This window comes from Crocodylus siamensis, chromosome 2 (genome assembly GCF_052110815.1).
Source record: "Crocodylus siamensis isolate JL-2025a chromosome 2, ASM5211081v1, whole genome shotgun sequence".
Classification (NCBI taxonomy): Eukaryota; Metazoa; Chordata; order Crocodylia; family Crocodylidae; genus Crocodylus; species Crocodylus siamensis.
Genome location: NC_143396.1, coordinates 229,383,416 through 229,406,048, shown reverse-complemented (window position 1 = coordinate 229,406,048; position 22,633 = coordinate 229,383,416). Strand labels below are relative to the sequence as shown.

The window sequence follows — 22,633 nt, the reverse complement described above, 5'->3', positions numbered from 1 at the left end:
CACAACTGCAGCTGCTGAAATCACCCTTCTGTCCCATTCCAAGGGTGAAGTGACCAAGACACGATCACCACTTGTGTGTGGATTCATGACTAGGGACTCCCAGCATCACTTGGTCCGTCTCCAGTCATCACTCATCCATCACTGCAGGACTTCACAGAGGTTATGGGTATTGGCAATTGCTTACTGTGGTAGATGTTGGATCCAGAGGGAAAAGTCTATGTCTGACTTGTTTTATGTGAGGAGGCTATTATGCATCAGCAACTGCATGGATCTTAGTGGAGGAGAAACTTGTGTCCAGTGGCAAGAAAATCCAAGACTACTGGGGTTACTCTTCCACTGTAGCCTTCATCTGCCTTCACAGCTGTTGAGAAGTATGCCTTCTTCATATGCCTGCTCCACCACTGAGGTCTTTATGTTATGCTGTGTTGAACTGCTCTTTGTCTGATACCTCCCCTTAGACCTTACTGCCATGGGTGACTACCAGGAGTACAAGATCCTCAACAGCATTGCTCTTAGAGTCATTGATACATGTAAGCCTCTCCACCCCATCAAGGTAGCAGTCTATGGAGAGGCAGATCCAGGGAAAGTGCTGAGAACACTATCAGAAGTTATCTATGGTCTTTATTGATTTGGCCAACACAGTTGATTCTGTTAACTGTGAGGATTTATGGAAGATCTTATCAAAGTTTGGCTGCCCAGGGAAATTTATTACCATCCTAAAACTCTTTTGTGACCAGATGACCAAATCTATCCTCTGTAGCGGCTCCACTACAGAGCACTTAGCCATTCAGCCTGGTGTCAAGCAGGGCTGTGTGATCGCACCAGTTCTGCTTTCCATCTTTCTTGCAGTCATTGAGAAGCTCATCCGTGACCATCTGCCACATGGCACTGGCATCAAGTACAGGATGGATGGAAACCTTTTCAATCTTTCCCACCTCCATGTCAAAACCAAAATGACATCAACCTTGATCATGGAACTTCAGTATGCCAATGACTGTGCTGTCATTGCACATAAGGAGGAGGACCTATAAGCAGCCTTTAACTGCTTCTCTCAACCATACCAGTTCCTGGGACTGACCCTTAACATCAACAAAGGTGCTTCACCAGCCTGCTCTGGGTCAATCAACTCCTCTGGCAGAGATCCTCACTGATGGACAGGAACTGGAGAATGTTGAATACTTTGCATACCTTGGCAGCCATCGCTCAAAGAAGGCCAATATTGGTGAGGAGATCCAGTATAGGATCCTATGTGCCAGCTCTGCCTTTGGAAGACTGCATCATCATGTGTTCAACTATCACAACATCGGAACTTGAACAAAGCTCCTACTATATAAGGATGTGGTAATCCCAACTCTTCTCTACAGCTGTGAAGCTTGGGTGACTCATCAGAACCACATAAAAAGTTATGAATACCATCATCAGAGGTCCTTGGCATAAAGTGGGAGGATCATTGCATAAATGCCAGTGTCCTTGCTGATGCTAACACCATCAGTATGGAAGCATTCATTATTTAACATCAGCTGCAGTGGACATTGCACTGTGTGTGCATGCCTGATGAATGTTTATCAAAACAACTACTATATACCCAACTCAGCCAAGGACAAGACATGCGGGGGGCCAGAGGAAATGTTTAAAAAATGCACTCAAGGTGAACAATAAGTGTGCGCACCAATACCACATAATGGGAAAACCTAGCCTGGGACAGGGCTACATGGCAATGCCTTGAGAGAGAAGGTACAACTTACTTTGAGGAAAATTGTCTTGTCCTAGAGACAAAAAAATTACAGAAATGGAAGGAAAGGAAACAAGATTCAGAAATCTGTGGTCTGACCTTCTCTTTCACCACCACTTATGGAGTTTGCCAGAGAGTCTGCAGCTCCAGAACTGGCCTCTTTAAGCCATCAATAGCCCCATTTACAACCCTTTACCTGACCCACATAAGTGATCATTCTTGACCATGAGGGATCACCAATGACAACTTATAGCATTTTTCCCACTTTTGTGAAAGGACCCAAAGCCACCAGATTTCAAGGATGCTCCCATTTTGAGTCTTGGCAAACTGCTATGACAGGCATCATGGTATTGCTCTACTCAGCTGCTGGGAGAATTCTTGCAAGAATTATATTGAGTATATTAATCTTGGGCATCACACTATGATTTTCTTTAGGAAGAAATACTAATGATACAACATTTTCAATTCGGCAACTACAAGGAAAAATGCAGAGAACACAGCCAAGATGAATATGTGGACTTGACCAAAAATTTCAACTCGGTGAAACATTAGGCTCATAAGACATTGTTGCATGAATTTGGTGTCCACAGAGATTTGTGTATATGGAAAGACCTTTTTATAATAGAATGATGGTCCCAAGTATGGGAGCTGGAAGAATCATTTGAAAAAACACAAAGCTAAGTTGTGACCTGGAATCAACCCTATTTCACTTTTTGTCCAGCTGGTAAAGGAGTGTAGAACTAGCTTCAGACCAATGGCATACTATTCCATTTACAGCACCTACAAGCCTGCTGGAAGCTACTGGTGCAATTACCGATTAGGGATCTGTTATTTGCAGATAGTTGTTCTTTAGACCCCTGCAGGTAAAAGCACAAGAGGAACTGATGCACAATTCACACAATGGCACTTACTGCCATGCCGCATGTACATAACAGAATCATGATCCTAGGCACCCCCTGCACTGCATCAGCTGACAGGGCTCTTACCTGTGGGAGCACACGGTGTTCCCCCACAACTGGGAGCCCCATCAATTGGTGGGCTCCCAGCCATAGGGGTACACCTGGCCACACATTCAATTAATAGCATGATAGGAACCAACAACAAAGTTATTCCACACTTTTTGTGGAATAACTTTGTGACTTATTCCTTGTTTTATGATGCCATTCATTGCTTTAATGTGTGGCAAGCTTACAACTTAAAACATGACTAATTGATTAATCACACCTTAAGCGTAACTTGTGGCCGGGGCCTTAAATTGAGCACACGCTCAAAGACATTCAGTCTATAATCCCCAGTTTGTATGTCTATTAACAGTGAGCCTCAAAAAAACTGAAGTCTCGTGACCCATGCAGAACTACTAGTTAAGACTAAAAAAGTGTCCCCAAACAACTTTTGTTGCACTAGCAGCTCATTAGCTAGAAATGTTCTGTTTGAGGATGAGACCATCTAAACCAGCGATTCTCAACTTTTTTTAGACTCAAGGCCCCCTTGGATAGCCTCAAGGGAGCCTTCAGAAAACACCAGCTTTGGTTTTCACTTATTTTTTGACTACAGAAAAACAGAGCAAGTCTTCTGTTGCAAAGAACTCAGAAACCACAGCAGGTAAGAATGTTTTTAATACTATGAATTCTTATTTGAAATCTCTGTGTTTGTCTTATGAATCATGTTTGTACATCTAACAGTACTAGCACTGCGCAGCACCATGCAACACCCTTGAAAGGATCTTTTTAAGACACCCCCAGTTGAGAATCTCTGGTCTAAACTTATAGCAAAGGCTAGTATTGCTTTACGGCAATTTAAGAAAGTATCTCTGAAATGACTAACGTCCAGCTATGCACCACGTTAGAAATTTATCACACCACAGTACTCATAGCACTACTCTACAAGTCTAACTTACAGACACAAATCAGCAGTACATCAAGCAATTTAAATTAAATCTATGCTGCCTCCTTTCCATTTGAAATATCAAATTTCAAGACAAAATTTCAAATACTTCACAGATGTCAAATAGGTGGCACTGAGTGCTTCTTGATCAAGTCTCAATTTTACTGAATCAGACATGTTGTAAGAATGATATATACTAGAATTCCAAAAGCATTTTTATAGCAAACTAAAAACAAGAAACATATTCTATTTGTAGGTCATACCAGCACTACAAAGACGCATCAAAATACCACTGACAGCTTGTGATTCTAACAAAAACAGCTCGGAGTAGCTTAACGAAGATAAAAATATCTGAAACATAGATGCATAGTAGATGTCCAGGAATTTGAAAAACACCATTACAATATGTTGCGAGAGGAATGAGAAATTAAGAGCAAACAAGGTGCAATCTCCTTAGTAGCAGTCTGTGTCTAGTGAACCTAAGAGTAATTCTAAAAAAGATTAGAATAAGAATGATTATAATGGAGCATAGCTGCTCTATAATCACACAGAATATTTTCCTTAAAAGAAAATCCAATTTAATTTTATTCATAATCATATTGTTTAATACAAATATAAATATGATTCTTCATAATCATAATGGCTTAGTACTTAAAATAAGTCATACTGATCAGTGCAAATGAAAGAAGTGTGCATATTCCTTGTTTATATACAATATTATTATTATATTACATGTATTATCTGTCAAAAAGCCTGAAAATAGACTATACCAAATAGAAAATTATTTCAGTTACACTGGAGGGCACTGCAATAAAAAACAAAAGCAAGTAGACTGCACAATGCAAAATCTAATATTCCTGTTAATTTTTCTGAAAATACCATCACTGGTGGACCTGTAGTATTGAACTTAAAAAAAAAAAAAAAGTTTTTCCTTACAAAATGATAATTCAGACATCCTAAATATCCAGACATATAGAAAAAAAGACAAGGGTTTGGAATTATTTAATAAAAAACACACTATTTCGAAAGGCTTAGCTCACCTTTCGAAGGGCAGCAGCTACTCTATTGCTCTCCCCTGCCTTTTATTTTCATTAAAATGCCAGCATTATGGCTGAAGGTACAGAGTATAGCAGAACCTCACTAATTTATTTAGTTAATTCACAAGTCTATGAACACAAAAATTGTGATTTTGTCCTCCCCCTCAGCCACAGTGGAACTAAAACCATTCTAGAGATGGCTCCTAATAAATCAGGTTTCATTACATTCACTACACATTCATTACAGCGCTGTAACTATTGTATATTAAGTACTTGCATAATCAAATACTAAATAAATGTGCAGTAACTAGTGCTACTGCACAGTAGCACTGGTGCATGGCTTTTTACCAATGTTAACTGCACAGTAGCCCAAAACTAATGCGCATTAGCACATTAGCATGGTTTTTGCCCCACATGCTAACGCGCAGTAGAATTAGGTTCCTGCACAGTTAGTGCCTCGTATAGATGCTAGACATTATTAAAAAGTACAATATTAAGTACTACTATAAACTTTTACACTAAAAACTAGTTACAACAAAAGATTATATCAGCAGTTCTCAAACTCTGACAGATTGCACGCCACTAATTTAAAATGATGCAACCTTAAGTTCCACCAGCAATTTTTTCAGTTCAACCTTAAGTACCACCAGCAAATTTTTGACATATGAAGTAATTATAATAAATCTGTTAACGCATACCACTGACAGGTTGTCTGCGTACCACTGGTGGTACCTGTATCACAGATTGGGAACCACTGGACTATATTTTATGATGCTTATGTTCACTTACTTGTCCCTTCGCAAATGTCAGGAATTCCAAATGCAAACCCCCAAACATCAGCAAATTACAGAGGCTCTACTCTACCTAATGAGATCTGCTCATTCAGTCACTTGTTTGAAAGATCCTCTCTGACTAAATGATATGTTAATTCTCCCCTCATTTTAAAACAACAGTAGTTCTTTTCAGCAATACAACAGCTACATTTACCTATATTTTATTTCATTCCATCATTCTGCCCAATTCTTTCTTTTCTAGACAACATCAGGTTTTCAATTTAATGTTCGACTGTCTCCCCATCCTCCTCCTCCTATAGGCTAGGTATAGATATTCTAAAAGCTTGAGGCAGAATCGACGCAAACTACGTGGTTTTCTGGAAGCAATGCAGTTTAGATCAGTAGCAAACAAAACACACATTCGCCCTTTGAGTGGGGGTGGGGCGGGAGTCTTAGACTGAATTCCGCCATTTTTCAACCAGTTTGTGTGCTTAACTTCTGTTCTGGTATGGGTATAGACCTGTTTCTGATCACTTATATTGGTAAACAAGTCTGTACCTGACCATACTTTATCTGCCAAGAAACATTCCGCTGTAGCATAACATCTAGTAGTCACTGAGGTCCTGCTTTTCCAGATAGAAAACTGTGTCAGAGACTGATCAATGCACAAAGCATTTAAGCACTGCTCACAGTCACATAAGTCTGCATCTTAGGCCAAAGTTAGAACCCACCCTTGTTTATGACTCTAAGGTCATTTGATCTTTCTTTTCTATGAAGTCATATATCTCTGCTCCAGAACGAAAGAGCTGGATATAGATCTTTAATCCATTCAATCTTACACAGGAACCTTTCCAGAAATATTTGTCTATATTTTCACAGGAAATTATTAATAATTTACAGTAACTGTGGAAAAAAAATTCTTACTGGTCTGACATCCCCACATGAATTTGTAAATTGTCGTGCCAAGCCAAAATCCAGCATGTAACACTTCCTACAGGTGCTTGGGAAACGCCCCATGGCGAAGTTCGACTAGAAAATAAACAAAAAGTATACGTGTTAACATAGAAACAAATGAAAGGCATTTTTCACTATCCTGTCCTTTCTTCTGTATTTTATTTTTAACTCATGCCCCATTCACTTTGAGTATGGTCATATGCTCAAGAGTAAAATGGAGCATTAAGTGAAGGTCAACTAGGGTGCGAATGTACAGAGCATTAGCTGCTCCATGGTAAATTCCCCACATGCACATGCTTACTTTGTAATAAAAGTGAGATGGCATACATAGTGTTGGAGTGATGATGTAGCTCTGATGAAGGCTAAAGCTTGTCTAACATCTCTTCCAACAATACAGTTATTACAAACTATAGGCTTTATTGTGATATTTCTGTATTAACTGCATTCTTGTTTTCATAATATTGTGTGAATCCATTTACTTCTTTAATCTGTATATATAGAGAGTGAAGAATTAAGTGCCAGGGCTGTCTCCCTGCGAGAAGAAACAAGATGACCTTTTTGCATCAACACAGTCTTGCATGTCATATCAACAAAGGTGAGAGGCCAGACTCCCAGGAGGTGTCCAGAGGAGATATACATGACAATGGGAGAGCAGCCTGTCAGCTCCTAGCCAGAAAAGTCTGGAGGACTGAGAAAGGCAGAAGCTTTGGCAGGGGTGAAGAGACTGGAAAGGGAACAGTTGAATATCTTTGGGGGTGCTCAGGGCATTGTGGGCTGAACTGGGGCAGAGGGATTGCTTAACCCATTTGGAGGGGATAGAGAACCTTTGGCTGGCTGGCTGGCCTTGGCACCAATGAATTTATTTACTGAAGAAACTGTCTGCTGTGCTGCTTGGATCTGTGGGTTGCACTGGGTCTTCTGGAGGGGTGGGGAGAGTGGGGAGAAAGATGTCTGCACTGGGAATAACTTCACAGACAAGTTGGCATGGAGAGAAAGACTGGATGTGTGGAGGCAATACATTCCAAAAATTTAAATTGCAATTCATTTTCTTCATCATTTGCCTCTACAAATGCCCATTCTTAAATTTTGTCTTTGATAACTTTTTCCACCTAAAATGCCTACCATCAACAAGTCAACACAGGGTGGCAAGCCCTGGTGCTTTAAAATTTCTGCTACAGTTGCGCAACCCTTCTTAAAAATTATTGATAGTAAAAAAAGGAGAAAATATCAAGGAGATGAAGCAAGAAAAAAAAAAAACCTACTTCTGAGAAGACTGCAAATTGGAAATTTGGTACTACTATGTGAAAAAGCTATTGTTGATTTCTTGTGCTAATGATCCTAGTATCATGTGTGCTAGATTTGGATTAAAATTAGCAGTAAGCATGGTGCTTTCAAGTCTAGGCCGGGTATCCTCCACCTACGAGCAAAACAGCTGAGGTCTTTCAAACAAGACTGAATTTTTGCAAGTATGAAAAGCCCTTTTCCAAAACAAAATACCAACAACAGTGACAAAGGTGGACTACTTACCTGTACCAGAGATAACTATAAGAAAGGTGTTAAGCAGTACTGACTTGGTCTTATAAATTAATTCCTTGAGTTGTCACAATTCACTGGCAAATGCTACAGAATCTTAAAATTATCATCAAAACTTGGAAATGGCCTACTATTGTAAAAAGCTACAAAGAATAAACCATCCTTTCAAAGTAATTCCAAAGGTATCATTACCTGTTGTCACCCCAACCCCTGATCCAAGAATCTAGGGAAGAATTAAATACTTGCAAAGGGAAGCTTTTTAATCACAGGACAGACTGCTGCCAAGTGAAGCCACAGGTTTTGTGTGTTTGTTTTGTTTTTACAGAGTTTAAAAACGATTAGAAGGTCTACCCCCCTCTAATTCTTTTTAGATGCAAGGCTGTTTAATTGGTTGCAAGTCCTCTCCTGAGTAGGAAAAAAAAGGATTGTCTAAAGCACTAAAGAACTCAAATTTTCGCATTAGGATTTACTTCACTTATCAAGAATGAACAGTTAAAAAAAAAAGTGACTCTTCAGGAAATTTAAGACCTGTGAAGATAAATGTCCAGATCAAAACTAGACAGGTAGTTGAAGATACTCTCACTTAGGAGAAAAATTAACAGAATTCCAAAATTCACTTCAGAAAGATTCTCTCTATGCAACATTTCAGAAAATACTTTTCAAGGTGAGCAATTCAAATATCTGTATTTAAAAATATTTGTAAACAGAAAGAATCACATAGGGCATTTACAAACGTGCTCCAGGAAGCGGGGGCTGGGGGGTAATTAGCACAGGTCCAAGAGCTACACTAATTAAAGCGCCCAGAGCATCACATATGTCAGCGTCCCCGCACCAAAAAATGGCAGCAGGGTGTTTTGAACTAAAGCTTGTCAAACAGCTTTAGTTCAAAGTGCCCCTCCACCATTTTTCAGCACAAGGATGCTGATACACATGATACTGGGGCACAGTAATTACCATGCTCCAGCAGACTCAATTAATGGAGTCTGGTCCAATGTGCTGTAATTACAGCATGTCAGAGCAGCCTCCCTGCACGTGTATAGGAGCCCATAATATAAAGAAGGTCTGCACAGGCCAGGACCAACCTAGAAAGGCTGAGATATCTTTATAAATATTTCCTTCTTTGCAGGACAAGTACTAACAGAAACAACTAAGTTTGTCTGAAATAGAAGTTCTCAGTGGAAGTGACAGCATACATTCCCAAACTATAAAAGTGTGGACCATGAGAATTTTTTTTAAACCCCTGGGGATTACAATGAGAAAAAAGACGACAGAATAATAAAACAAAATAATATTCCAGGAGGCTTATTTGGAAAGGGTTGACCAATCAAGCTGATGCTGATTTAAGCTCCATAGCAGAAGTTGGCATAAAAAAAAACCTTATTTTACCAAAGATCCATATATTTTTCATCCTTGCTAGCTTAGGAGGTAAGGGTAGTAGGTGTAGCTCTTTGTTTCTGTGGTTTGGATACTACTTAAGTGCTTAAAATACTATTTTAAAAAGTGTATTCAGACAGATCCTTCATTATAAAGGCTATGAGAAGTTAGTCCTTTGTTAAACTGCATCATTTATCTTAAATCTCCTACTGTTTCAACTTCTTTTGTACTTTTGGAAATTGAAAACTTAAGGGGGATACAACTTTCAAACAAAAATGATCAATAACAGAAGAGTCATTTTCTCAAAATTATGTAGCACATGTTGTTTTTTCCAAGTACAATTCTGAATCTACCCTTTGCCTAAACAACCACAAGCTACTTTTAGAGAGTTCTATGCAAAACTCAAGCTTGAGATAGCCCAGCATACCAAGTTCTTTCTTCCCTGCACAGAGATGATTTGTATCCCTTTGTTATTCATACATGAAATACATTCCATATCTCAAGTTAAATTAAAATGAATTAAGAATATACTATAACTATTAAAACTCATATTTCCAATGGTTAAATTCTAGTCCTTTTGTTTTCTTACATCAAATGCTTGCATTCATAATCCAAATGCTCACTAATCAAATTTTATTCTGTGGCAGGAGGTATTGCTACCTAACATTTCGATCTCTCAGCTGTGACACTAACTGAGAACTACTGTGAAGAGGATGGCCATTTACAGGAACTGCAATCTAACACTAATTAAATAAATTCTGCACTGCCAGTTTGACAGATTAACCTCCAATTCTCTTCCCCTTCTCACTTTTTCATATTACCATCCAACAGACTGCCCACTCTTCTAAGGTCGCCAGCAATGCTGACTGTGTTTTAAGGAGGAACTCACTGGTTTAATGTCCCTATGCAAGAATCCCACTGAGTGAATGCTCTCAATGGACTCCAAGATCTGTCGTCCCAGTCGCAGAGTGGTACTGACGGTAAAGGTTCCTCGAGACTGACTCCGACGCAGATCTGCCAAGTTCCGGCCCTGATTTAAAAAAAAAGAGTATTTTTTTCAGGATTGGTTCCAAAACCAACATTCACAGATAATGTTTATGAATCTTTCACTTATTCTTCTCTCAATTGAAAGTTGCAGTACAACTCACATGCAATAAAAAAAATCCCTCAATCAGCCCTATCCTGTTCATGGACACCACATCTCAAAAGTGTTCTAAATATATTGTTCAAAGTCTTCAATACCTTAAATTTAGAGCGTTTTGAGAATATAATTCTTTGTTTCCAAACAATCTGAATTATGTCATTCCATTAGTAGTTGGGTATGCTTTATCTTCCAACTTCAATTAAAGTTTTCAGAGGGGTGTCAAGTAGTTCAGAAAGCACCACAACTCCCTCGGTAAAATAAAAGGTGATTCTAAAGAGGTGACCCTTCTTCTTTCTAACAAAGGATGATGATGAAAATATGAAATGTTCAATTTACTTTGGTACTGCAGCCCACTTTAAAAATGGATTATTGTCTACTTGCTATAATGCTCACTTACTATTGGTTAAATACATGCTGGTGGGGGGGGGGATGGAAATCAACCATTTAAGAGCCATTCAGTACAACTCACCTGTAACTGCATGACCACATAGTTAAACCTATCGTTCCTTCCACACCCAATGAATCTACATACATGGTCTTTCCCTGAAAGGGGGAAAAAGAAACAAGTAAGCCAACAACTAATTTCTCTGTCCTTCTTTGTATAAATGATTAAACTAGAAAATATTCAAAACAGGTGCTTCTACTAAGCTTAAAAATCACACTAAAACAGTAAAAAGGAAGTTCAACTCAAATAAAATAAAATTTGCCTCCCCCACAAAATGAGTTCCCCTTAAGCTTCATTTGTTCCAACACTTGAATAAATAAATATTAGTTTCCTGGAAGATCAACAAATTTGCTGTTCTGGAGAAGGAAAGCATTATATTCCAAAGCTGATGACCCATCATGGAGAATGCTCATTCCTTGCTTCTTTCTGTGGATTTCAACTGTGGCAGTAGGACAGGTTAAAGGTGGTCTCTCAAGCCATTTGATTGTCTTTTCTGAATCAGAGCTGCATTTTACACTTAACTAGACTTTGTACAAAAGAGCTGTCATGTTTTCATTGTAAGTTCAGTTTTTGCTCCCTCTCTGACCCAAAGTTAACAAATAAAGTAATATTTCAAAAGATATACTAGGTACACATTAGTACATGGGATTTCTAGACATGGTAAAATGTTTCTACCAAATCTCAAGTATATCAGGTAATAAATTCCGAATTCTATGACATCTTCAGAAATAAGTGTTTTCCCAATGATCCAGAAAGTCCTAAAGCAGGGGTTGACAACCCCTGGAACGCATGCCGAGCGTGGCACATGAGGCCATTTTGCTTGGCACGCCACAGCCAGCCCCAGCTCGTTGCTGTCAGCAATGAAGCCCAGGCTGCTCCCAGCAGGGCTTGCAGCGTCGCAGCTGCCTGCTGGGAGCAGCCCAGGATCTTGGCTGGCACCAACTCCCCAGAGCCGGGGCCAGCTGCAGCTGGGAGACTCCAAACAGCTGTGCCAGGCTCCGGCATCAGCTCTGCGCTGGCGCGGAGCGGGCAGTGGGACAGGGGCCGGAGGCAGCGCACCCCTCGTCTCTCCCTCGCTCCCAGCACGGAGGTGATGAGCCTAACGCAGCTGTTTGTAGGCAGCCCAGGCTCTGGGCAGCTGCAGCAAGCAGCGGGCAGAGTGCAAACAGCTGTGCGAGGCTGCACAGCTCTGGCATCAGCTCCGTGCTGGTGATGACTGCACGGGCACCTCGGGGCGGGCTGCACTGCTCCACTGTCTGCCCCGAGGCGCACACGCTGCCAGCTGGGATCCCGGGCTTCTCCCAGGAGGCAGCTGGGATGCTGCAAGCCCTGCTGGGACAGCCTGGGGTCCAGCAGCTACTCAGAGCTGGGGTAGCTGCTGGCAGCTAGAGAGCCTGGGCTGTGGGGCAGGGGCTTTGGGTGACGGGCAAGGGGCAGCAGAGAATCCTGCCATGTACCCCTTGCCCTCAGATTGTTTTTCTGCCATGCCAGCACTCCGGCACTGTCTGAGGTAGGCGCTGTGGTGTTTTTCAGCACTCTGGTCAAAAAACATTGCCTACCCCTGTCCTAAAGTTAGTGTCACTAGTAAACAAAATCAAATTAAAAACAAAAAAACAAAAAGTAGATGTTGTAATTATTTTGCACTTGTCATGTGTTATATAACCTTTTGTATGCTTAATAAGTGGCCATGTTCGTATATGCCAACTGGAGGCTTGCATAGTGTCTATGTGACAGGTGTTAAGTAAATTAGAGACTCTAAGGTTGCAATTGCACAAGAAACACGTGGTCGGGATTGTCCACATGGGGTTTCCCAAGGGAAAATCCAGCATCTGTTAGTAATGTGACAGTCACCGCTCCGGGCCAATGAAGAAGTGCCACACGCGATCAGACCATCCTGCGTCACTAAGGGTATAAAAGACATTACACTATGAACTTTAGGGTCTTTGTGCGCCGACGGAACGTAGTCACAGATCGGTTCGAACTCGGAGCAACCTTCGGCCCGGCCAGCCAGAGGGGAGGATGCCAGACCCACCTGATCCCGGCGACCAACCCCAGAAACACCTCGCAAGACACGACAGCAGTCTCACGCGTCGCTAGGGCGCGTGAGACGTTGGTGAGTGCGTGCTCACTGGTGGACATAACACCATTGATTAAGTCTGTTTCGTTTAACGATTCATTAATAAAGTTAAGCCTGACCACCCATAACATTGTCAGATCGTGGTCTGCCGTAAGCCCCAAACAGGAGGGTGAATTGGAGGGTGATGGCAAGCCATTGTTTGCCGTGAAGGAAAAACAGAAGATCACAGATTTGGCCGGTAAAGCTAGTTACTGCTTTTCTGACTCAAGGCAAGTTTGCTCTTTTGGTGAGATGGTTTTTCTCCAGAATGGAACATGTTAGTGGAGAAAAGGGGCTGGTAAATAAAAAGAAACAGCAAAAAATATGTTAAAATGTAGGGTGAAGAAAAGTTTTTTCTTGTTATCAGTGGATTTTTCAGACACACCTACTTCATTTACAACCTGAGGTATAACTGGCCAAGACGGTACCCATGGGAGTCCTCCCCTCCCCCTCCCTCTCTACCTTCTTTGCAGGGTCTGGCTCTGGAGGCTCCAGCAGCAAGCAGCTGACAGAAGCATCAGATGAAATTTGCTGCTGCTGAGGGGAAGATGTCACCTTATTTGACACAGACATGAATGTCAAACATAAAAGAAAATTCCTTTTTTTTCCAATGGCAAAAAACCCAACAGGGTGACACCTCCTCCCAGCAGCAGCGAACTCCCACTGATCCCCCTGCACTGCTGCTGCTTATTGCCAGTGCCAAAATGTGTAGGAGGATGGAGAGTGGGAGAGAGACCATGAGGAGCCTTCCCTAGGCAGTGCCTGGGGCTCATTCCATGCTCACCTCACCATCCTCATGCTACTGTTTATTTCATAGATTTCATAGACATTAGGGCTGGAAGGGACCTCGGGAGATCATCGAGTCCAGCCCCCTGCCCAAAGGGCAGGAAGTCAGCTGGGGTCATAGGATCCCAGCAAGGTAAGCATCCAATTTACTCTTGAAGGTGTTCAACGTAGGTGCTTGAACCACCTCCGCTGGCAGACTGTTCCAGACCTTGGGGGCTCGGACAGTAAAGAAATTCTTCCTTATGTCCAGCCTGAAACGGTCTTCCAGGAGTTTGTGACCGTTCGACCTCGTCATCCCTTGGGGCGCTCTGGTGAACAAACGTTCCCCCAGATCCTGGTGGTCACCCCTGATAAACTTATAGGTGGCCATCAGATCACCCCTGAGCCTGCGCTTTTCCAGGCTAAAGAGTCCCATGGCTCTCAGCCTGTCATCGTAAGATCTGTTTTCCTGACCTCTGATCATGCGCGTGGCTCTCCTCTGGACTCTCTCAAGCTTCTCCACATCCTTTTTGAATTGTGGAGCCCAAAACTGGATGCAGTACTCCAGCTGCGGCCTCACCAAGGCCAAGTACAAGGGGAGAATGACGTCCCAGGATTTGCTCGAGAAGCATCTATGGATGCAAGCCAGCATTTTGGTCGCTTTACTAGCCGCAGCATCGCATTGGAGGCTCATGTTCATCTTGTGGTCAATGATGACCCCCAAGTCTTTTTCTTCTGTAGTGCTAACCAATGTAGCACTGCCGAGCCTATAAGGATGCTGCAGGTTTTTCCCCGCCAAGGTGGAGAACCTTGCATTTTTCGGTGTTAAACACCATCAGGTTCTCGTCTGCCCATTTGCTGAGCTTGTCCAGGTCAGCCTGGATCACCCGCCTATCTTCTGGCGTGGATGCTTTGCCCCAAGGTTTGGTGTCATCGGCGAACTTGGCCAGTCCACTCCTAACTCCAATGTCCACATCGTTAATGAAGATGTTGAACACTATGGGTCCCAGGACAGAGCCTTGAGGGACCCCACTGGTCACAGGGCACCACGATGAGTGACTGCCATCAATCACAACCCTCTGGGTCCGACCACGAAGCCAATTTCCCAGCCAGCGAATCGTGGTGGAGCCAAGGCCACAACTGGCCAGTTTGGCCAAGAGCTGATCATGGTATACCAGATCAAAAGCTTTTCTGAAGTCAAGATACATGACATCAATCTCTTCTCCCTTGTCCAGGTGATAGGTCACCTGGTCATAGAAGGAAATGAGATTGGTCAAACAAGACCTACCCACAGCAAACCCGTGCTGGCTATCCCTTAGAATGTTAGCCTGGGCCAGTCCCTCAAGGGTGGCCTCCTTAAGAAACTTTTCTAAGATCTTCCCCAGGATAGAAGTCAAGCTAATGGGCCTGTAGTTAGCCGGATCCACTCTCCTCCCTTTCTTGAAGATCGGCACCACATTGGCCTTCTTCCAGTCTTCGGGCACTACACCAGAGCGCCAGGAGTTTTCAAAGATCCGTGTCAGGGGCTGGGCTATGACGCTCGCCAGCTCCTTGAGTACCCTGGGGTGCAGGTTGTCAGGGCCAGCTGACTTGAAGGTATCCAGCTTCTCAAGGTGTTCCTTCACGAGGTCAGCATTGATGGAGGGTAGGGGATCCCCCTCACCCAGATCTCCCTGTCCCATAGCAGGCATGGGCATCCCGTGTGACTGATGAAAGACTGACGCAAAGTACCTATTTAATAGGTTGGCTTTTTCCTGGGCGTCAGTTGTCAGTTGCACCATCTGGTTTAGCAGGGGTCCAACATTGCCTTGCTTTTCCTCCGGCTCCCCACATATCTGAAAAAGGACTTTTTGTTGTCCTTGATGCCTGAAGCTAGTTGGAGTTCAGTTGCAGCCTTGGCTTTCCTGGTTTGCTCCCTGCAGGATCGGACCAGCGCGGAGTAATCCTCCTTGGAGGTGAATCCCGTCCTCCATCCTTTGTAGGCTTTCCTTTTTAGCCACAGTAGGTCCGCTAGGTCTCTGGAGAGCCAGGGCGGCTGCTGTGCCTTCTTGCTGCCTTTCCTCCGTGTTGGAATAGATTTAGCTTGTGCACTGAGGATCGCTTCCTTGAGAAGCAACCACTCTTCTTGAACTCCCATCTCCCTGGGGTCATGGTCCCCGAGGGCCTGACCGACTAGCCTCTTGAGCTTGTCAAAGTCGGCTTTTCTGAAGTCAAGGACTTCTGTGTTGCTGACCGACTTGCCAGCTTTACGGCGGATGGTGAAGGTGATCAGCTCGTGGTCGCTGTCACCCAACTTCCCATCAATCACTAGGTCGCCGATTAGGTCGTCCCCCGTAGCCAGTACCAGGTCAAGCAGCGCTTTGCCTCTCGTTGGCGCATAGACTTCTTGAGTCAGGTAGAAGTCATCCACGCACGAGAGAAAGCTTTGCAACCGCTCAGATTTAGCTGAGTGATCTTCCCAGGAGATGTCCGGGTAATTGAAGTCACCCATGACAACCAAGGTCCTGGAGCAAGCGGCCTCAGTCAGTTCCCGGACGAACTCCTGGTCAAGCTCAGGACTTTGAGTGGGAGGTCTGTAGTAGACTCCCACCGTTGTGTCCTGTGCCGAATTCCCCACGAATTTTTACCCAGAGGGTCTCTAGCTGTCCATGCCGGTCGCCAACATCAGCTTGCAGGGACATGTAGCTTTCCTTCACATAGAGAGCTACACCCCTGCCCCTTTTGTCAACACGATCCCTCCTGTATAGGGTATAGCCCTCTCTACCCATGGTCCAGTCATGGGTGGAGTCCCACCAGGTCTCCGTTATCCCAATGACGTCGTATTTCTTTGCACTGAGCAGGAGGACGAGCTTGTCCTGCTTGTTGCCCAGGCTCCTGGCATTAGTGTACAGGGAAGCAAGTGTGCCCTTGGGGGCTCTTGCCTTGCCCACAGATTGTGCCAGGGCTGGGGCAGGGGTGGGCTCCCTTAAGTGCCCCCTTAAGTGCCTTGGTCCGCTGGCTTTGCAAGAGCTGTTCAGCGGGCCAGCAGGGGCAGTAGTCCCCCCCATCCCCCAGCGGGCTTAGAGTCCCTGGTGTTCATCTACCTTCAGCTGATAAAAAGACATGCAAAAATCTAGAACTCTTGGTTTAGAGATGATACCTTTTATTAGACTAACTGAGAAATTGCAAAAAAAATGTTTTTTCTGCAAGCTTTTGGGTTCACACACGCTTCATCAGGTTCAGAGAAAGTTCAAGATCGTAAGAAGTCTCCATATATGGGGAAAAAATTAATTTTTGAACAGAAGCAGCTGTAGCTGGAAATCTGTCCCTCTGGGTCCATAGGAGTGTCTTTGTGAGGTGCTCCTTGTTGTGCAGATCAAGCAAGATTCCTTCCCCGTTGTTGTCAGATACCAGAGAGGTGGGGAGATGTAGAACTCTTTCTTGCTGTTCAGCAATGAAGTTTAGAATCCAAAATCAGCTAAAGTGTATTTATATTATTATAAATATGATGTTTATTTCCTACATATGGGGACCTTTTACCATCTTGAACTTTCCCTTAGCCTAATGAAGGGTGTACGAGCCTAAAAGCTTGCGGAAAAATAATTTTTTTCTGTTGCAATTTCTCAGTTGGTCTAATAAAAGGTATCATCTCTGAACCAAGAGTTCTACATTTTTGCATTTCTTTTTGTCTCAGACCAACACAGCTACCAAATACATCCTTTGACCTGATGAAGACTATCACTTTAATTGCTGGGAGAATTGTTTCTTCGTTGCTGTTGGCATGAGGAAGTCTTAAGGGGTTCTTTGTAAAATACAATCTTCAATAGTAGAGCTGGAACCTTAAAAAGGAAAGGAGGTGAAACAAAGTGTTTCCCTTAAATACATTCTCACATTTCTTTATAAATATCAGTATTGAACAATACTCAAATCTCTCCCTCTCATGAACTTTACCCACTTTTTTTTTCCTCTTTCAAATGGAAGCAAGGAAAAAAAAGTTAGTAAAACATTTAAATAAAAAAATTAAATTAAATTAACCTCTTAAGCAGAAACATTAAGTAAACCATCTCCTTATGGTTGAAATCATTATCCCAAAAGTCAATATTGTACACAATATCCTTTTGCAAGGAAAAGTGTCTGTAGCAAACTTCCCAAAATGCAATTGTGCATCTTCTCTGCTGCAGTTTGCAGATAATAAGGTCTCAGCGCAAATATTTATAATACATTTTATAGCCACTGTGGCATTCTGTAGAAGCATGGCTGGAGATGTTTTTACTTTATCTGCCAAATGCAATAAAAGGTGTACAAAACCTTGGCTGCCCTGAGAAACCACTTTTTAATTGGAGCAATAACTCTTTCCAGACAGTGACACAAATGGTTTTGAAATTAACTCTTGTAAAAATTTGAGATGGTTGCCATACAGCAGAGAGGATCTGCTAACACAGTTAAAATAACTGAGTCAAGGATTCTTACTCCTCTTGGATGTGGCAGAACCTGCCAGCTTAAAGACCTTCTGTCTTGATAAGTTCCATATCAATAAAAAGAGGAGGCATGTCGAGAATTAAACTGTTCTTATGCCACAAAGTTTGAGGCAGGACATTATTACCAAGAAAAAAAAAACTATCAAAGCTTCTATCAACAAGTCTGTAACAGTAATTTAGAAATACATTTGTGCTAGAAATAAATTAGTACGTTAGTGAGCTCTTCAAAATACATGGAGTTATGAATATCACCCAACTTTTTTTTTTCTTCAAACAGGGGCATTGAAACCAGCTGAGCAAATTATGAAAATAGGCATACAAGGCATAGACCAAAAAGGAGAGGAGGGGTACTAGCCTAGAAGCACCCAACACAGCCAGACAATCCCTTGCAAGGAGAAGAGAAAGAAAGACGGAACAAATTTAGAACAGAAGGGATGTTTAAAAGCTGCATTTCTAGAGGAGTACAAACTGGTTAAAAATAACAAATGCCTGAAGGGCCCTTTCCTTCTTTTTTGTAAATCTGTCTTCTTCCATGTTCCCAGCCCAATACATAACAATTCAATCTAGCAACTAACAGCCTTCTTATCATCACCTCATGTTGACACTGAAAAAAATACTGGAATCCCCACATCCCTCTGGCAAAAATGAAGGGAGAATGGTTGTAACCTCTCTGAAATTGGTTTATAAATCCCAGGTTAAGATCCCCTAATGGTCTGTTTGAGCAGTGGTCAGGACACTGATATGACTGAATTGAAAGTAGTGAATTCTGGATAATTTTTCTAAGCTTTCTCTCGTTTTTTGTAGCTAATTTACTCTTCAAGTATTAACAGCCATTGGTGGGTAATTACATGCGAACCGCTGTGAAAAAATGAGGGAACACTTGTGAAATGCTGCTGCTTTCAGATACGGTTTTCAACGGCAATTCATTTTCTCAGTTCTCAATCACAACAGACAACCAAACCTCCTGCCACACAACTGCAACCCCGTTAAAAAGGAAACTATGGGTGCAGAGAAAAGCTCAGCTCCCCGTTGCAAATCAGTACATTTTGCAGGAAGCGTTCGGAGTTACAGTGATCCCTTTGTGTACCCCTAGGGGTACTTAAAAAGTACGCAGCACACAGGCATCCAGGAGTGCAACCAGGAAGCATGGAGAGTAGCCAGGTCTGGCTGGTAAATCTGTTGTGAGGGAAGGGGGGTGTGAAGTGGGGGGCAGGTAGATTGAGGCCCCAGCAGTGGGAGAGGGAATGGGGCTGGGGTAGGCACAGGGGCTGCCCAGATAGGGTGGGATGCAGGGCTGAGCCATGTGCAGGGGGGCAGAGGGAGCAGGGCAGCTCCCACTACTATAAGCACCCCAAAAGGGCATGTGGGACGTGTATCCCCAGATCTCCATGTGGGGTGATGGTGGGCTGTCATTGCAGGCTGGGGCCAGGGCATCACTGGGCTGTTCCTGGAGGAGGGTGTTGGGTTGAGCTGTGCTCAGGGCAGGCAGTGGTAGCAGTGGGAGTGGAAGTTAGGGGGGCTACAGCAAATTCTGGAGTGGCTGCAGCCCCTCCTTTAGCCCCTCCCCCAGCACCACCCACTCTGAGCACAGTGCAGCCCAGCCCCATCCAGGAAGAGTCCAGCACAACCCTGGTTCTATCCCACAGCACCTTCTGCCCTTGCCCCACATGCAGATCCAGGGGCACATGCCCCCCCAGGGTGCATTTAGCAGTGGGAGAAACCTGGCCTCCCCACATCCCTTGGATGAGCTGCTCACGGCTCCATCCTGCATTCTACCCCTGCCCCAGCCCCACTCTCTCCCTCCCCAATGGGGACTCAATCTGCTCCCTCTCTACCCCTTAAAAACAAGAAAAAAATATAAAGGGATACATGAGCTGAAACTTTGAGACAGAAGGGGTATACTTGTTTAAAAAGGTTGAAAACCCCTGCCCTGGACCAAACGCACATTCACTCTTGGTTCCAGGGGGGAAGGGAATCTAGCTGCAGGCTTTGATCCTGCAGCAGGTTTCCCCTAGCAACAGTCCCTCCCCCCTGCCAGCCCAGGCTGTTCTCAGAATGGGAGGGGGAAGGGGAGCAGCCAGCACTGGAGGGTGGGGTGGGTGAACTGGATCCCCACCATCTCAGGAGGCTCCAGTGTACCTGCCCTACCCTCCAACAGCTAAAAAAAAACAAAACAAAAAACCAACCCCAAAACAAACTCCCTCTGCTCCCTCTCCCCTTTTGAAAACAGCCAGGAGGCTGGCAGGCAAGCAGACACAAGTTACAGAAGAGACTGTTTTGAAAAGTCTTCATCTGAACCCTCATGCAATGAGGGTTCAGATTTTTGCCTCACCAACCATGTTTTAAGCAGTCTGCAGCCATGGACTTGTGTTTGGTCATACTAGATGGCTTTCTATGGCCAGATGGAGCAAAAATTGTCACTTCTGTCTGCACACTGTAAGATACAGTTGCAAGGTAGAATGTACCTTGAAAGAGAAGAGCTGGGAAATCAGGGGACCATAGCAAGAGAAGAATATTCAAAACAGTGGAAGGAATCATAAACAAAATTTAAGGAGAAAAAAATGGAACAAGGTGAATTATACAGAAGGAAATGCTCTCAGCAAAAGACAAAATAATTTATGCTTCGTTATTGTGGAAAAAGGTTATACATTGTGATGACCTTGGAAAATGTCTCTAATATTCTTTATCAATATTATATGAAAAATCTGTTCCCATAATCAATGTTGTACCGTTGCTTGCCTGAACTTACAGTGAAGTCAAGGGAGACAGTAATATGATGATTAAATAACCAAGGAGAAAAGGTAAAAGAATGGCCTACTAAGGCACATCTCAACCACAACAGGAAGGGTCACAGCTTTGAAAAGGGAGGTATCACAGTTCTAGCCCTAGCAACAGGGTTGTTCTGGTAAAAGTGAGAGGAGGAAGATTATTTAAAGGACCAGTCCTATAAAATGGGAAGAGGCTTTTGGGTGAGCTCGAAAAGGCTGCCTACAAAGTCAGTGAAAAAGAGGAAAGAAAAAACTGACACACTGAGAAGACTCACATAGAGAAGACAAGCATGCTGGAAAGAGTGCAGCCTGTTTCCTCACCTCAGGTATAGAGTTCCTCCAACTCAGATATGGAGAATAAGCTGGATCTGCATGAGCTATGGAGAGAGGTTAAGCCTAGTTAAATAAATTTGTGTATTGGACTCTTCTTTTATACCTTGGCCCTGTGTATTCTGTACCCTTGTGGCAAGAATAAGAGGTGCTTTATTCTATAGAAATGTAACCTACTGTCACAGGCCCTCATGCAGCAAGCTGGCTGAAACACCAATCAAAATGGATCTGCAGACTATTACTGAAAGCAAAAGACACTTTCTGGTAAGCACAGACAAAATTCTTATTGCCAACTTCTTCAAATAGATACAAAACTTGGGAGACAGGGGTGTCTACGAAACACTGTACACTCATTAAGTAAGTGGTACTCAACCTTTTGGCCCCACAGGGCAAAAGTGTGGCACAGGGCCATTCTGTGCACCAGGATTCGGCCCAGGAGGTCCAGGACCACCCCTCCTGGCTCCCCACACCAGGATTGGACCCTGAAGCAGCACAGGGTTGGACAGGGTGGTGCAAGACTCAATCCTAGTGTGTAGGGCTAGGCAGGGATGGCACAGGGCCAGACCATGGTGTGCAGGGTCCCATCCTGATGCACGGAATTGGGCAGGAGGTAGTTTGAAGCCCCAGCACTTGACCCCACCACATGGGGCTCGATCACAGCATGCAAGGGCCAGCTGAGGCTGTGCAGGGCCTGCTTCTGGCATGCACATCCTGATCCAGCCTGCAAACTGGCCCTGTGCCAGTCACTCAGCCTGTGAAGTCAAATAATTGAGCACCACTGTTTTAGCCCAATAGCCAAAGGGTTAGGCACTTACCTAGAGAACAGAGGACCTTGGTTCTAGGTGCCCCAAGCCCAGAAGGGGTTTGAACCTGTCTTCCGCTTCCTAGCAAAGTGTTCTAATCACAAGGCCACAAAGTTAGGCATTTCCCAGAACATGCTCCACCCTTCCTATTAAAACTGGCTCAATAGGCAGCAAGGTGGGACCAATGTAGGGCTAGAAAGAGAACAAACTATACAATGAATGGCTCAGAGAGACGTACTGCCCTAGCAGGTGAGGGGAGGGGCTAGGTGTTAGTTTCTGAGAACATAAGCCCAGGCTATCTGAATGCTATTTATCTATTTTGTCCAATAAGTATTATTAAATGCAAGGTGTAGTGAGCCAGCTTTAAGAGGAGGGCTGGAGAGAGGTCTGGTTAATGCCTTGCCCATGATCTAGTGGTTAGAACCAGGGTTGCCAACCCAATTTTTTTTAACTGACACCCAAACTTCTTGACTGATGTATGTTTTTACTGACATATAATGTAAATGCAAGTCTTCTTC

At 43.5% G+C, this 22,633-nt stretch overlaps 1 protein-coding gene across 2 annotated transcripts in view; it reads right to left on the bottom strand.

Moving 5' to 3' along the window:
* Positions 1 to 22,633, bottom strand: part of TTBK2 (tau tubulin kinase 2) — a 206,603-nt gene that overhangs the window by 112,273 nt on the left and 71,697 nt on the right. For both annotated transcript variants that reach the window (XM_090033330.1, XM_090033332.1), the window contains exons 4-6: positions 10,901 to 10,974; positions 10,177 to 10,317; positions 6,351 to 6,455 (exon numbers count right to left, since the gene is read on the bottom strand). In XM_090033330.1, the coding sequence (XP_089889456.1) occupies positions 6,351 to 6,455; positions 10,177 to 10,317; positions 10,901 to 10,974 (320 nt within the window). The remainder of the gene's footprint in view (positions 1 to 6,350; positions 6,456 to 10,176; positions 10,318 to 10,900; positions 10,975 to 22,633) is intronic.